The 16,292-nt window shown below is 38.2% G+C and overlaps 1 protein-coding gene across 2 annotated transcripts in view; it reads right to left on the minus strand.

Annotated features, from left to right (window-relative positions):
* The window catches only part of LOC150083223 (uncharacterized), a 279,993-nt gene that overhangs the window by 1,715 nt on the left and 261,986 nt on the right, over nucleotides 1–16,292 (minus strand). For both annotated transcript variants that reach the window (XM_090377115.1, XM_090377116.1), the window contains exon 4: nucleotides 12,546–12,611. In XM_090377115.1, coding sequence (XP_090233241.1) covers nucleotides 12,546–12,611 — 66 coding nt within the window. The remainder of the gene's footprint in view (nucleotides 1–12,545; nucleotides 12,612–16,292) is intronic.

Below are 16,292 nucleotides of genomic sequence, written 5' to 3' on the forward strand. Positions count from 1 at the left end.
CATGGTGGGGAGTATACATTGGTACATTATTTTACGTTTCAGACAAATTGGGATATTGCTCCTCAGTATGTGACTGTATTTTCTGAATGCTATCCATCCAAGATTTATTCTTCTCTTGACTTCCAGCCATTTATCATTATTACAGCTAATGACTTGTCCCAAATAATTATATGAATCCACCGTTTCAATTACTGCTCCTTCAATGGTTATATCCCTTTCTGTGGCATACTTGCTCATCATTACTTTTGTTTTAGCCATATTCATTTTTAGTCCAAAATCCTTACTAATTTTGCATAACTGATTAAAATTTTCCTGTAATTCTTTAGGATCATGGCTTATAATCACAATATCATCTGCAAATCGTAAATGGCTTAGGTACTTTCCAATCACCTTGACTCCTTTCTGTGACCAGTCCAATCTTCTGGGCGTAGCCAGGTGGGCAGGAGCAGTAATGCGTAGCACACGCTTCTTGATTAGACCGGGGTTCGAGCCCGTGCCCACCAAATACGTAGGATGCGGAAAGGTCAGGGAATGACCACTGCATATTCCTGGAGCAATATGGCCTTAGTTGCTAATGCTCCTAAAAACCAAATAACAACAACAACCAATCTTCTGAAAGCTTCTTTAAGGGCAACAGTAAACACCTTCGGAGATATTGTGTCTCCTTGTTGAACTCCTTTCTCAATTTTAAATTTGCTACTGTCTTTGTCTAGTTTAATAAAGGAGGTAGCGTTTTCATATATTTTCTTCAAAATCATACTATATTGGGTATCTATGCCTTGTCTTTCCATTGCCCAAAACATTGCCTTATGCTGTATGGAGTCAAATGCCTTTTCATAATCCACGAATGCCAGGCATAATGGTGTTTTATATTCATTTACTTTCTCCATTAGCAGTGATATTACGTGAAGGTGATCCATAGTTGAAAATTCTGTCCTAAAGCCAGCTTGCTCATTCGGCTGATTCTCATTAAGTATTCTTTCTAATCTGTTATTCTAATCTAATGGCTTAGTAATGATCCTTGTGAACAACTTGTAGATGTGGAATAACAAGCTAATTGGTCTATAATTTCAAAATTCTGATTTATCTTCTTTCTTATCCAGCAAAACTCTGATTGCATTATTCCACTCCTTAGGCATCATGCCTTTTCTTATGCATTTTGTGAAGAGTCTTGCCAGTTTCTGTGTCATGTCTCTTCCTCCCAATTTTAACAACTCCACAGTAACTTCATCTTCACCTGGGGCTTTCTGATTCTTAATTTTCTTTACGCATGTTCTACTCAGCACGAAAGATATCGGATATGTCATATGTGTTACTAATTTGCGATCCATCTTCCCCACTGCTGGCATCATTCCCTCACTCCTTGTATAATTCTTTATAGTAGTCTTCTGCTATTTATAAGTACACCATCGCTGTTCTTCAGTTTCAGTATCATTTGTCTTTCTATATTACTGCTCATGGCTGCTGATTTAAGTCCTTCGTTTTCCCTTAATGCTTGTTCTACTTTTATTGTGTCCTCTCTGAGTCTAATGGCTTTGTATAACTCAGTATACTCAATTTTATCCTTGGCAGTGTTTATCTTGCTCTTCATTTGTTGTCTTCCGTTCGTCATGACAATTGTTTCTTGACTAATCTTTTCTTCTTTGAACTTTTTTTACTTATAGATTTCTTAGGCTTTATTACTTTCAGAAAGCTGTATTCCTTGTTGATATCTTGGTCCTGAACAGTCTGCAGAAGCTCAAACTTGTTCTTAAGTTCCAGTACATACTGCTTTTTCTCCTCTTCTGTTATCTCAAAGACCTTCATATTATTTTCTCGAGAAAAGTTTTTTCCTTTCTTTTATTACATCTATATCAAGTTTGCATCTTACCATTCTGTGATCACCTCCGTTTACCTTGTTCAGGACAGTAACATCATTCATGATATATCCTCTGTTAGTGAGGATGAAGTTGATTTCATTAGTTGTTAATCCATTTGGGCTCTTCCACGTCCACTTTTTGTTCACCCTTTTTTTGAAAAAAGTGTTCATTACTGGCATTCCTCGAGATTCTGCAAATTCCACAAGTCTTTCACCAATTCCAAAATTTCCTATAGTTCCCCTTTCTGCACTGTTTTCTCTTTCCAACCTTAGCATTGAAGTCGCCCATAATGATAGTGTAGAGAGTTTTCTGTTCATCTAGAAGAATCTCAATTTCGGTGTACATTTCTTCAACCTCTTCATCATCATGGCTCGATGTTGGTGCATAAATCATTATAACCTTTAGCTTATACCTCTTAGAAATCCTGAGTAGTAGTCTTGACACCCTTGGTGATGTACTTTTGAATTCCAAAATGTTTTTTATATCTTTATGGACCAGAAAGCCAACTCCACCTTCACTCCTTTCACTGTTTCCATTGGTGTACAGCAGATTTTCACTTGATAATACTTATAAGTGATACATTTCTTCTTGTTTCAGACAAACCGATGATATTCCAATTCACATTTTCTAATTCCTTTTCCAGCTCTAATATCCTATCTTCACCGATGAGCAATGTTACGCTGTAACAGGCCAAGTTCAGGTTCCGTGCATGGGCCATTTTGTTTTGTCATGCTGTCATGTACTGGAGAGTTTGGTCTTTTCCTCTTCATGCTGACCAGGTGTCTTAAAGAGAACCACTCTACACATTCATTGCCAGCTAAGTGACGTAACAGAGCTTACCATCGAGAAGGTGTGCATGAGTGGATTTTAGGGAAGAAGGCCAACCCTAAATCTTCTGAAATAGAAAGATATTGGATCCATCAGTGTTTTAGACTGAGTGTCTGATAACACACAGAATGCCTGTTCTCCTCTAGGCTCCTTGAAATAAGACTTACCTATCTGTAATTTTCTAATTAATGCAAAATAGTGAAATCTTAATTCACATAGTTATTTTCAGCACATCCACAATTTCTTGATGAACTATATAACATTTTCAAAAATGTTACCTGCAGTGAAGAATCCCCTACGAAAGGATGGGCATCAAGGTAGACTGCCAACTGGGTTATAAGCAGGAGGAAAAACTATCTGGACCTTATGGATATCTATTTGGCGGAACCAATGGAATTATAGTACAAAAGGAAGTATAGGCAACTCTCATATAACATGGGTTCGCTCTAACATGATTGAGAAATTGCGGCAATCCTCACAAAACACAGTACTTCTAAAACAAGGTTTCTCTCTAACGTGGTTTGAGAATTGCTGCAAATCTCACATAACACATTATTTTTGAGCTTTTGTGCTGACCCTGCTATTATGTTAAATGTAATTTTTAATGTTGCCATTCCTTTTTGCGAATCCCTGCTGTTGACTCGTTAGTCATTATCGCCTTTGTGATATTTTTCTAAAGCACATTTCTGGAGGTCACTACCATAAAATAATTTGCAGTTTCCAGTTTATTGGTCTTTTTTGTTAGTGTAATCAATTATAAACAGGTAGTAAGCTCGATCTTCTTGCATTTGTGATAGTACTGATAGCTGGAATTCTGTTGGTTTTCACGTTATTATGGTGAAATGTGTTTCCCCTTCCATGAAATATTCAATCATATAAAAAACTCATTATTCCGTATCATGTTTGTTGCGACTTGTGTGTGCTGTGTTCTTTATTATTAATTGCTTATTATTTTTACTGTTTTAAATTTTACAACCAAACGAAGAAAAAAAAAGTCAGTGTATAGAAATATCAATTAGTATGTAATAATTAAGCTATATAGGAAAGCGTAAATTTATTTTTATTTTGCTAACTGGAAAATATTCTTCAGATTTTCACGTATCATTTAAAGCGGGGGTCCACTGTATTTTGTTGGGAGATCCCTGGGTTAAGTTCTGTGGTTACCATAAAATTTGAGACCATAAAAAATAATTGTGACTTCGAAGAGTGCAGTTTGTGACTTTTAAGGAGAGCAGAAGATACATGAAATCTAGATGCTGCAGAAGAGATTCTTCTTAGCAGCGATGAAGAGGAAGAAAATAAAATCAACGTACATTATCTTACATATGTGTCACAGTTTGTATGGTAAGACCTTTGTTCAGTTATTACTATCATAAAAATTAAGTTTCTGCTAGTATAAAAAATAGCTTATTTTTGTTAGCTTTTGGAAAATAATAATATGGTTGAGATTAATATGTTCTTTCTGTTATTGCATACACTTGTATATGAATTGTTCCATTTCCTGAGCAGGGCTATTCTTGATTACGGCTTCAACATTACTATGTAATGGATATATCAGCTCCATATGTTGTTGTAGTTACAAAGTTCTTGACTTATACTGAATATGAATTTCTGTGGTAAAGTGAAACAGTTTACTATTTCGTTGTGAGAAAGACTTATCATGTAATTGAGACCAGCAGTCTCATAATCAGCTTTAGTGTGCAATAGCTGTTTCATTGATATATGAACTAATGAACCCTCCAAATTGGAGATATTATATTGATAATGTATTATTATTAGCTATATGGTGCAAGGAAGCCCGAAGCTGATGCTGCACCAGCCAAAAAAAAAAAAAAATTCTGAATTACCCAGAGAGAGAGTCAGAAGCAGAAAGGAATGACCAAAAAAGAAAGAGAAGAATGATGATATCCAGCTCAGGACCGTGGGTGTGCCAAGCCCATATTCACCAGATGTGAGCCCCTGGTGTTATGTATTTGATATAATACATTGCACATCTCCAGTCCACGGGAACTCAGGACTCAGGACTGGAGATGTGCAAATGTGGCCCCAATTTACAAAGTGGGATCAAAGGGTGACATGAGTAATTACAGACCGGTTAATTTAACTTCTGTTCCAGGGAAATTAATGTAGGCACTGGTTAAAGAAGCACTACAGGATCATCTAGACAAGGCTGCAGTTATAGTTCAGACACAGCATAGGATTGTTAAGGGAAAGTCTTGTCTGACAATGATGTCACAAAGGAACTGGATGCAAAACATAATTTTGATACTGTTGCATATAGAAGAATACTGTACAAATCAGAGCCGTATGGCATTATGAGCAAATTGCTGCTCTGTATAAAGGGATGGTTGAGTGTAAGAAGACAGAGAGCATTAACCAATGGATACTGCTGTGTGTGAACTAACAGTATTAGTGTAGTTCCCCTTAGTTCTGTGTTCGGCGCATTGTTCTTTTCTGTATTTATCAATGATATTGATGAAAGAATATCAGGGTTAATGTCCAAGTTTGTAGGTAATATGAAGATAGATAGGGTTAATGACAGTATACTACTACAATGGGATCTAGAAAAGTTGAGCAGATGGGCTGAGAGGTGGCAACTGAAGTTTAACAATGACATATGTAAAGTACTGCATATGGGTAGCAGTAATCCCAGAATTACATACCAACTGTGTGGTACTACACTCAGGGTAGTGGAGAATGAAAAGGACCTAGGGGTAATTGAGCAGTCAGATATGAAGTTTTGTGAGCAGTGCAGACATGCAGCAAGAGTAGTGGAATTTTGCTAGCAGAGATAAGGAAGTGATTGTCCCCTTGTATAAGGCAATGGTCAGGTCTGGAGGCACCATTTTCAGAGGATGTAGAGCTGTTGGAACGAGTATAGAGAAGGGCAATGAGATTGGCGAATGGAACAAAGGGTTGCTGTTACCAAGAAAGGCTTAAGTTCTGCAAATTGTAATCTAGCGGCTAGGCACCTGTGTTATGATCTGATTGAGGTGTATAAAGCCTAGAATGGTTTGAGCAGGCTGAATGCTAATGGGATTCTTCCTCTTGCCCAGATTAATTGTCTGAGGAGACATAAATTCAAATTGAGGAAAAACAGTTGCATGATAGATGTACGGAAGTTTGCCTTTAGCCAGCAGGTTGTTAGCATTAGTAAAGGCATTTGATGCAAGAAAGCAAGCTTATGCAGCATCAGCCAAAAAAAAATTAAATAAAAAATAACCACTTCCACTTCACCCCTCTGTTCGTTCGAAATACCTGTCCAGCTGAGCCTTAAACTTATTTAGGCTATCAACTTCCACGACAAGGAATGGAAGTCTGTTCCACCTACCAACCACCCGCTGGCTAAAGGCAAATTTCCGCACATCTATCCTACATCTGTCTTTCCTCAGTCTGAACTTATGCCCTCTCAGGTGATTATTCTGAGCAAGAGGAAGAATCCCATCAGCATTGAGCATGCTCAAACCATTCAAGGCTTTGTACAGCTCTATCAGATCACCTCGCTGGTGCCTAGTCTCCAGACACTGTAATTCGCAAAACTTAAGCCTTTCTTTGTAAGAACACCCCTTTGTTCCATTCACTAATCTTGTTGCTCTTCTCTGTACTCGTTCCAGCAGCTCTACATCCTTCTTGAAATGGGCCCTCGAGGCCTGTATACAGTACTCTAGGTGTGGCCTGACCATTGCCTTATACAAGGGAATAATCACCTCCTTATCCCTGCTAGAAAAATTCCTATATATCATTGACAATACACCATGAGCTACTCTTGCAGCCCATCTGCACTGCTCAGAGATCTGCCTGCACAGCCACCCCCAGGTCCCTTTCATTCTCTACCTGTCAGTGCAGCACCACAGAGTTGATACGTTGCTCTGGGGTTGCTGTTTCCCATATGTAGTGTTTTACATTTGTCAATGTGAAAATTCATTTGCCACCTCGAAGCCCATCTGCTCAACCTTTCCAGATCCTGTTGCAGCAGCGTAGTGTCCTTGACAACCCTGCCAACCTTCGTATCGTCTGCAAACTTGGACATTAAGCGTGATATACCATATACAGAGAACAATAAAGGACCCAATACTGAACCCTGAGGGACTCCACTAATAACATTAGTCCACGATGAGCAGTGTCCATTGATTACCACTCTGTCTTCTCCCCCTCAACCACCCCTTTATCCATAGCAGCAATTTACCTCCAATGCCACACTGCTCCAATTTGTGCAGCAGTCTTCCATGTGCAACAGTAGCAAAAGCCTTTCTAAAATCCAAGTATATAATATCAAAGTTATTCCCTGCATCCAGTTCTTTTGTGACTGCATCATAGTATGCAATCAAATTGGTCAGGCAAGACTTCCCCTTAACAAAACCATGCTGTGTCCAAGCTATAACTGAAGTCTTGTCTAGATGATCCTGCAGTGCTTCTTTAACTAGTGCCTCCATTAATTTTCCTGGAACAGAAGTTAAACTCACAGGTCTATAATTACTTGTGTCAGCCTTTGATCCTCCTTTGTGAATTGGGGTCACATTTGCACATCTCCAGTCCATGGGTACCTCCCCTGAGTCCAAGGAAGCTCTCATAATTATGGCTAAGGGTTTGCTTACTTCCTTTGCTGCCTCCTTTAATATAACTGGATAGATCCCATCCACCCCAGGTGCCTTTCTTGTGTTTATCTTCAACAATTTCTCCTCCACTTTGCTCTCAGTTATTACAAGATTCTCTAGCTTACTGCTAGAGTTGAATACACCTCTGGCATTCCCCTCGCTGAATAACTCCTCATGTGTGAATGTCGATGCAAAATATTCATTTAGTTTGTTAGCTACCTGAGCAGGGTCATCAACAGTTGACCAATCTGATTCATCCCCTTCCTTCTAGAGTTTACATAAGTAAAGAACTCTTTGCTGTTTTTCTTTGCATCCCTTGCCAAGGATCTCTCGTAACCTGCCTTCGCCTGCCTAACCTCCTTTGTAACTTGGTTACAGATCAATTTGTATGTATCCCATGCATTTTTCTTTTCTGCCATATGCTTCATTAGTTCATCTGACATCCATTTAGACCTAAACCTTGAACAATATTTCTTAGTTGGTATGTAAAGCCTAGTAGCTTGCAAGATAAGTTCTTTGAATGCTTCCCATTTTGAATTTGCTGTTGGTAACATCATCAGTTGATCCCACTGTATAGAATTTAAATACTGTCTCAGTCCATCGTAGTCGCCTTTACGAAAGCAAAAACCCTTCCCTTTACACGTGATGGTAGTTACCTCTTTGAGTAACTCTCACTTCAGAACACTGTGATCACTGCCACCTAGTGGTTCATTTATCTGCAGATTCTTAATGCATGAAGAATCACTGCTGATAATCAAATCAAGAGTATTACTCCCTCTAGTTGCCTCCCGAACATGCTGATGTAGAAAACAATCATCCAATAAATCCACAAAAGCCTTGCTAGTGTGTGTGTTACCAGTCCCCAAATTCCAGTCAATATCTGGGAAATTAAAATCCCCCATTATAAGACTCTCTGATTTACTAGCCCACTCTATTTCTCTGTACAGTTTCGTATTATACTCATCAGAGTCATTAGGCCTATAGCACTCTCCTACTCTCAATTTTGATCTCCCAATGCTTATGTCACACCAAACTGACTCGACACGGCACTGTCCAGCGATGTCGACTGGCTTCACTTCCTTGGATTTTATGTGTTTCTTAACTAATAGCATAACCCCTCCTCCCTTCCTATCCTGTCTGTAGACATTGTACTCCCCAAATTCTAGTTCTGCATTCCTTATATCTGTTAGTAAATTGATAAGAGGAGTTTACCTCAATATAGTACGTGGAACACTTCCGTATGATACCCTCCAGAAATTAAAACGGAAAAATCGACAACTTACCGGTACATTAAAGTAAAATATAAATAATTAAAGTGAAATATAAATAATTAAATAATCAATTTAACACAATTCAAAATCAATTCAAAACAATTAAAAACAATCAATTCAAAATCAATTCAAAACAATTCAAAACAATCAACAGGTTACAAATCTTTCCTCGTGTACACTATCGCAGGACCAGATTTCACTTTTATCCAAAGGATTAAATTATAATTTACCACCTCGAAAGCTGCCAAAAAAACAATGCGTAATTGATTTTGAATTTGGACTTCGTAGTGTTCCACAAAAAGATGTATTTATTCAACAAGTTAACCAAGTAGTGAATAACATAAAAGAAACACGACTTCCTAAATTGAATACACATGACAGTTCAGCTTTACGAGAACTTCGAGAAAATAAGGACATTATTATACAGAGGGCAGATAAAGGAGATACAGTGGTAATACTAGATAAACATGATTATATTAATAAGTTAGATTCAGTTGTATCTGATAGCTCCACTTATTGTGAAGTGGACCCGACACTGTTTACCAATTTGGTAAATCAATACAATAAAACGTTAACCACATATCGTAAAAACGACTACATTACTATGGTTCAGTTGAAGGAATTGAAGTCCAGAACATACAATATTCCTGCACTTTTTGGTCAGGTAAAATTACACAAGCCTGGATTTCCGATTCGACCTATTGTTTCCTACAGGAACTCGGCATTTTCAGCCTTAGCCACACATGTATATAACATTATAAAACCTTTTAGACAGGTTATACAATTTGGGATTAAGAATTACGATACATTATTTAATAATCTTAAGGACTGTAAACTCGGCGACAATGACAATTTATTCTCATTAGATGTTACATCATTATATACGAATGTAAACGTTGAATACACATTAGATATTATTTGGGATATGTTAAATAAAAACTCGACACCGATTAATTATACGAAGCTGCCTATAAAGGAGATTTTTCACTTAATTAAACTATTAGTTGAGGCTAACTACATCACCTTTCGAGACAAGGTGTACAAACAAATTTTTGGATTACCAATGGGTTTGAGCCTGAGTGGCTTAATGTCAGAGATCTATCTCTCAACGATTGAGCAGATACATTTGACACCTTTTCGTCCCCGTATCACATACTATGGGAGGTATTTAGACGATGTTCTAGTTATTACCGATAGTAGTACTATCCAAGATATTTTACATTCGTTTAACAATATTCATTCTAGACTCAAATTTACATTGGAAAGGGAAGATACGGATACTAAGTCATTAAACTTTCTAAATTTCACGCTTACCCGGGACTCGAACAAAATACAATTTAGCATCTATCGAAAACCCACAAACACCGGTACGCTTCTACATTATAATAGCTACCACCCGTTCACCTACAAAAGATCGATTATCTTTAATCAATTTCTAAATGCCTATAAATATTCAACGACGGATTCTGCTTTAGACTCAGAAATACAAATATTAACTAGCAGATTCTTGAACAGGGGTTATCCCATTAACACAATAAATCGAATTAGGGTACAAGCTAAGGATAGGATACAAAATACTGCACCAATCAACAATAGTAATATCAAAAAATACTTTATTTCTGTCCCATATGTTGAACAGTGGCACAAACAGCTTAACAGATTCTTTAAAGATACCGAATTTAAAATTATAGCTAGGCCTATACGGAAGTTACACACTATACTGAACAATCGCTCGGTTCTTTCGGCGTTCGCAACACAAATTAATGATCTAGTATACAACATTTCTTGCGGTGATTGCGACTCGTCTTATCAGGGTTCCACGCGGTTTTCTCTTAATATCCGTGTAAATCAACACGAAGCCTCTGTTCGTGCTTCTCGTTCAGCAGCGTCAGAATTAGCCTTTCATGCCATTAACGAAAAACATACTTTTTTATTTAACGAGGCCAAAATACTTAACGTTCAACGTAATTATACGCGACTATTAATTGCAGAAACCGTTGAAATTAAATTACGCGAGAATTCTGTTAATGTTCGGCGGCCATATTTGATCTCCGATGCGTGGACCTTTACGCGCATGCGCGAAGACACATAATCACTATTTAAGTTGCAGGTTTAGCCTGATTCGATAATTTTCATTCCTGTGATCACGACAGTCGGTCGAAAAGCATTGTCAGCTTCAGGAAGGAAAATCGTTTTGAATATTTTCGTTAGATTCTTTTAAATTGCGTTAATTTGAATTTTAATTGTTTTGAATTGTGTTAAATTGATTATTTAATTATTTATATTTCACTTTAATTATTTATATTTTACTTTAATGTACCGGTAAGTTGTCGATTTTTCCGTTTTAATTTCTGGAGGGTATCATACGGAAGTGTTCCACGTACTATATTGAGGTAAACTCCTCTTATCAATTTACTAATATTATTACCAACGTAGAACATATTGAGTAATACAGCTCTGATTCATACTATCCTTATATCTGTGTGACACCACTTCTCTGAAATGCCAACAATATCTGCCTTTGATTTTTTGAGCAATAACTCAAATTCATCAAATTTATTTACTAAACTCCTAGCATTGGTGTACATGCAAGTATACATGCACCTGCTCTTCCTCTTGGCCACCCTAACACAACCCATGTGTTTACTTGTACCCCCATGATTCCCAGCAGTCTCTGTAATATCCTGCATCTTATTTTCCAGGCTGCTGCTCATTCCAATAGAAGCAGTGCAAGAATCACTTTCTCCTCTGACAGTGGCTACTGTTAATCTATTAGTCCTTGTATCCCCCAATCTAGCAGATCCACCTAACACTGCCTCGATAGCATCAGCAAACATTCTTGCACCCTTTCTATTTAAGTGTATCCCATCCCTGTATGTAGAAGCAGTCTTTCCTGTTAACAAGTACAGACCAGGCTGAAAAAAATTCTACCCCTTGAGTCCTGCACAATCTTTCCAGGGCCGAATTGATCGACAGGGCTCTCATCATAAACTCCCTCCTATCGTGTCTGGGCAGAATTGCAGACACTTTCAAATTCAACCCTAATTCACGGCTTTTTTTTCGTCAGTGACCTGTATTTGTTAAGTAATTCCGCCGGTCTCCTACTCTTAATATCATTAGTGCCAACATGTACAACTATATCACCTTTTGTGCCCTTAAAAGATGATATCTGCTCTACAACGTCATCAACCTTTGCCCCTGGCAGACATACCCTGGTCCTGTTCCACCTATCCTTTTTACAAAGCATGTTTCCCATTTCCCTGACAATAGAGTCACCAACAACTACTAGTTCCTTTGGGACCAGCGCATCCTGCCTTGGGGGTTGCCACTGTGTTGCACGAAGGTTGTTGATTGCTGGAACAAACTTCCATCTGTCATTGTGGAAGTTGATAGCTTAAACAAATTCAAGGAAAAACTGTACAAACGTTTAGAGTAAATGGATGAGTGAAATGGGGAATTGTTTTTTTTTTTTTTTTTTTGGCTGATGATGTGTATACATTCTTGCATCATATGCCTCTACTAATGTTAATCTGTATGCTGGCAGAAGATCCCTTGCCCTCTACATGTGCCAGGAATGATAACCAACTAGTGGTATATGTTATGTTAGAAATTATTTCCTTTTGATTATTGCAATACATTGTGGGGCTGTCAGGAAAACAGGCTGCCCTCTTTAATTTAATAAACAAAAAAAATAAATAGTGATAATGGGTTGGGGCAATGAGCACCATATGATGAATTTATCTCAGAAACATTTCTATGGAAGGCCATTGCCTAACAGATTGAAATCACATCAAGCAATGACCATTGAAAGAGACTATTTTCAACAATGAATGATTTCTAGATTTATTATATATGGTTCATTGCTAGACTGGAAATGATAATGAACATAACTCTACTTTACAGATTGTAATCATATTCAACTCATTAAATGTATGATAACAAAGTTTTCATGCTATTTTGACCTTACTAGTCAATGTAATTTATTCTCTCACCTCAAGTTGGTCCTTTGTTTTCCTTGCCAGGCCAGACATAAGAAGATCCAAAACAGGAGATTTCACCTAAGCACATAAAAATGGAGATATATATATATATATATATACACACACACACACACACACACACACACACACACACCATTACCATACCATGATTTAAAAAGAAGCACATAAATTAACAGAATATCTGCAATTAAGTAATTTATAAAATAGTTTTGACGTCTGTAATAATTGAAATAACCACCAGAGTATGAGCAAATAAAAGTGCCAGTAGTAATAAAATTTCAAAATTATTTACATTGTTATAAGCTGAAGATTATAGCTAAAAATATGTCTTAATAAAAGACTGCCACACTTCAGATTTAAATATTTATTACTCCCTAGGACATATTTAAGTGGGAAATGTTGTTCATGTATTGAAATGGTCTTATGAGAGCACATTCACCTTTTAGGTTGCAAAGGTGTGTAGCTTTTCTAAAACTGCCATATGCCTAAGATAGTGACATTTTGCTATCCTAAGATCGTGACATTTTAAGAAGAGAGCAATGTTTTACAGTACAGTAAACCCTCGATTTAAAGGACTAATAGGGCAGAAAGGATGTCCGTTAATGCTGAAAGTCCATTAAATCGAATGTAACCTGGGGGGGGGGGGGGGGGGCATTTTTTATTGTTCTTAATGTTAAAAAAAAAATGCTTTTACACAATATATAGTACTGTACAACATAAAATTATGGTGCAATTTGGCCTTTGATTTACAGATATCAGAAACTGTTTTTTTACGCCGTAAATTTCACAAACACGTGCTACTGAGATGCCTTGTTCTAATTTCTCAATTAGCTCTAATTTCAATACCGCATTTAAGTTCACACGCTTTCTTTTAATTCCTCTATCACTTGATGCCATTTTAAATTGTAAGGATTACAAAATTATTTAATAAATAAAGTCACAATTCAGAAATCACAAAAACACTCTGTATACAACCTAACCGCAGAATAGCTTGAGGTAGACTAAGACCGAAACAAAAAGAGTCTGTAGACCTGAGTGTCCAAGTCACATTCAGCTCGCAAGTCAATGCCTGCCAATCTGGGAAAACAGCTATTTGAACACATTTTCAGAAAAGAATAAAAAACAATTTCCTAAATTTCATTATAAAAATAAAAGTAGGTAATTATCAAAACAATAATGGAAATAGGTAATTATTAATTAAAAATTAATAATACAAGTTTTATATAACCTAAAAAAAATAATATGTCAAGATTAATATGTACATTACTGTATTATTATTTGTGAGGTCCGTTAACTCAAGGATTTACTATATATATTGAGTTTGTGAGTATGAATTGGCACATCATCATCATATTTACACTCATTGCAGCGTTCCCTGAGCGAAAGCTCAACAACACCGTTTAGCTAATTACATCGACCTATTTAGCCTTCCGTGCAGTAGGGACCTCGCCCTACCGCAGGGAAGTTTAACATCCCTAGCCTTGTAGAGGCAGGTCGCTACTACCCTTATTTACACTAGCTTTTAACTCTAATTTTATAGAATTCAGATTGCTTTGATCAAACCACAATCTGGAAAACTATATCAATTTAGTAGTCAAACAGTACCATATACATATTATACAATACAATATAAGCGACGACAAGCAGTTGCAACACAATGCTAACATCCGCAAGCATATGGGAATAAAATGAACCTACCTGATTCGAGTAGTGCCTTGAGCACTATGAATACTATTTACATCCTTAAGATATGTCAAGAAAGCTTTATATATACTTTCGTCAACGAAAAGCCTTTGCAAGTCATGGGGAGAGGAAACCCCTAACTGGCCAAGAAGCCTTCGCCTTGGAATGTCACATAATTGACAGTTAAAAATCACATGCTGACTATCCTCACCCTGCTCGCAATGACAGCTATCACTGTCCGCAAGGCCAAGCTGATGTAGTCGCCACCGAAGTCCATGTCCAGTAACAACCATAGCTTGAAAGACTCCAAGCTTAGGCCATCTCTGTATCGGTTCCAACTTAAAAATATCAGGCAGCAGATCAAACGTCACTCTGCCCTTGGAGGACGTTGCTAAACGCCCTTGCCAGAGCTGAAGGACCTCTTGCGAAATGCGCTTGCCTTCTGCCTTAAAATCGGGTCTGCCGTAAGTTCTCCCCGCATCGGGGCAACAACGGACACCCATTACTTCCGTGGGTAAGTTAATCTTGGTCCGATATCTAAGGAGTCGCTCGAGAACTACCAAATCAACTGGCACTGTACCAGTGATTATCTGTAGGGCCTCTATGGAGACAGTGCGGCAGGCTCTGGTCACACAAAGCAGCGCAAAACGCTGAGCTGCCATCAAGTGTCGCTTCACGATGCATCTGTCAATTGCCTGACCCCAGGCTCCACAGGCATAGGTAATAATGGGAACAAAGAGACACTTGTGCAGGACGTCCAAGTTTCACCCACCAAGGCTTACTGTGGGATGTCTGTTCGGACTAAATTGTCCTTTAAGCATCATGCACTGTGACTTTGTCGGCGATATCATCAGCTTGTGAACCGAGGCCCAAGTCTATGTTGTCCAAAACCCAGCTGGCCTTTTGTTCCAGCTCTAAACGGGCATTACTGCACACGAGTACGGCAATATCATCTGCGTAAGCTACGATCTCTACACCATTCCAGTCTTGGTTTAACAACTCGTCCAAGATGAAGTTCCACATTAAAGGACCAATGATGAACCCCTCTGGAGACCGTGTGACAAACATTGTTAACATTGACAAATGTAAAGTACTACACATGGGAAACCAGCAACCCCAGAGCAACGTATCAACTCTGTGGTACTACATTGACAGTAGTAGAGAATGAAAGGGACTTGGGGGTGGTTGTGCAGGCAGATATGAAGTTCTCTGAGCAGTGCAGACAGGCTGCAAGAGTAGCTCATGGAGTATTGTCAATGATATACAGGAATTTTTCCAGCAGGGATAAGGAGGTGATTATTCCCTTGTATAAGGCAATGGTCAGGCCACACCTAGAGTACTGTATACAGGCCTGGAGACCTCATTTCAAGAAGGATGTAGAGCTGCTGGAACGAGTACAGAGAAGGGCAACAAGATTGGTGAATGGAACAAAGGGGTGCTCTTACGAAGAAAGGCTTAAGTTTTGCAAATTACAGTGTCTGGAGACTAGGCACCAGCGAGGTGATCTGATAGAGGTGTATAGAGCCTTGAATGGTTTGAGCATGCTCAATGCTGATGGGATTCTTCCTCTAGCTCAGAATAATCACCTGAGAGGGCATAAATTCAAATTGAGGAAAGACAGATGTAGGATAGACGTGCGGAAATTTGCCTTTAGCCAGCGGGCGGTTGGTTGGTGGAACAGACTTCCATCCCTTGTAGTGGAGGTTGATAGCCTAAATAAGTTTAAGGCTCAGCTGGACAGGTATTTTGAATGAACAGAGGGGTGTAGTGGAAGTGGGGTTTTTTTTTTTTTTTTTTTTTTGGCTGATGCTGCATAAGCTTGCTTTCTTGCATCAAATGCCTCTACTAATGCTAATGCTAACCACCACCCTACGATCGTGAAAGTAGCTATGCAAGAGACGGTAGATATGAATTGGCATAGATGAAACTGTACATCTGTAGTAGCTGCTTAATTGACATGATATATTCACATCGGGGTTGAAGGATTGGACTGGACTCAAGAGTAGCCTTGTGCAGGAGAAGTTTTTACGGCTCCGGTTAATAGAGAAGTTTTTT

The sequence above is a fragment of the Mastigoproctus giganteus genome, chromosome 7 (assembly GCF_048544385.1).
Source record: "Mastigoproctus giganteus isolate SK-2022 chromosome 7, ASM4854438v1, whole genome shotgun sequence".
Classification (NCBI taxonomy): Eukaryota; Metazoa; Arthropoda; class Arachnida; order Uropygi; family Thelyphonidae; genus Mastigoproctus; species Mastigoproctus giganteus.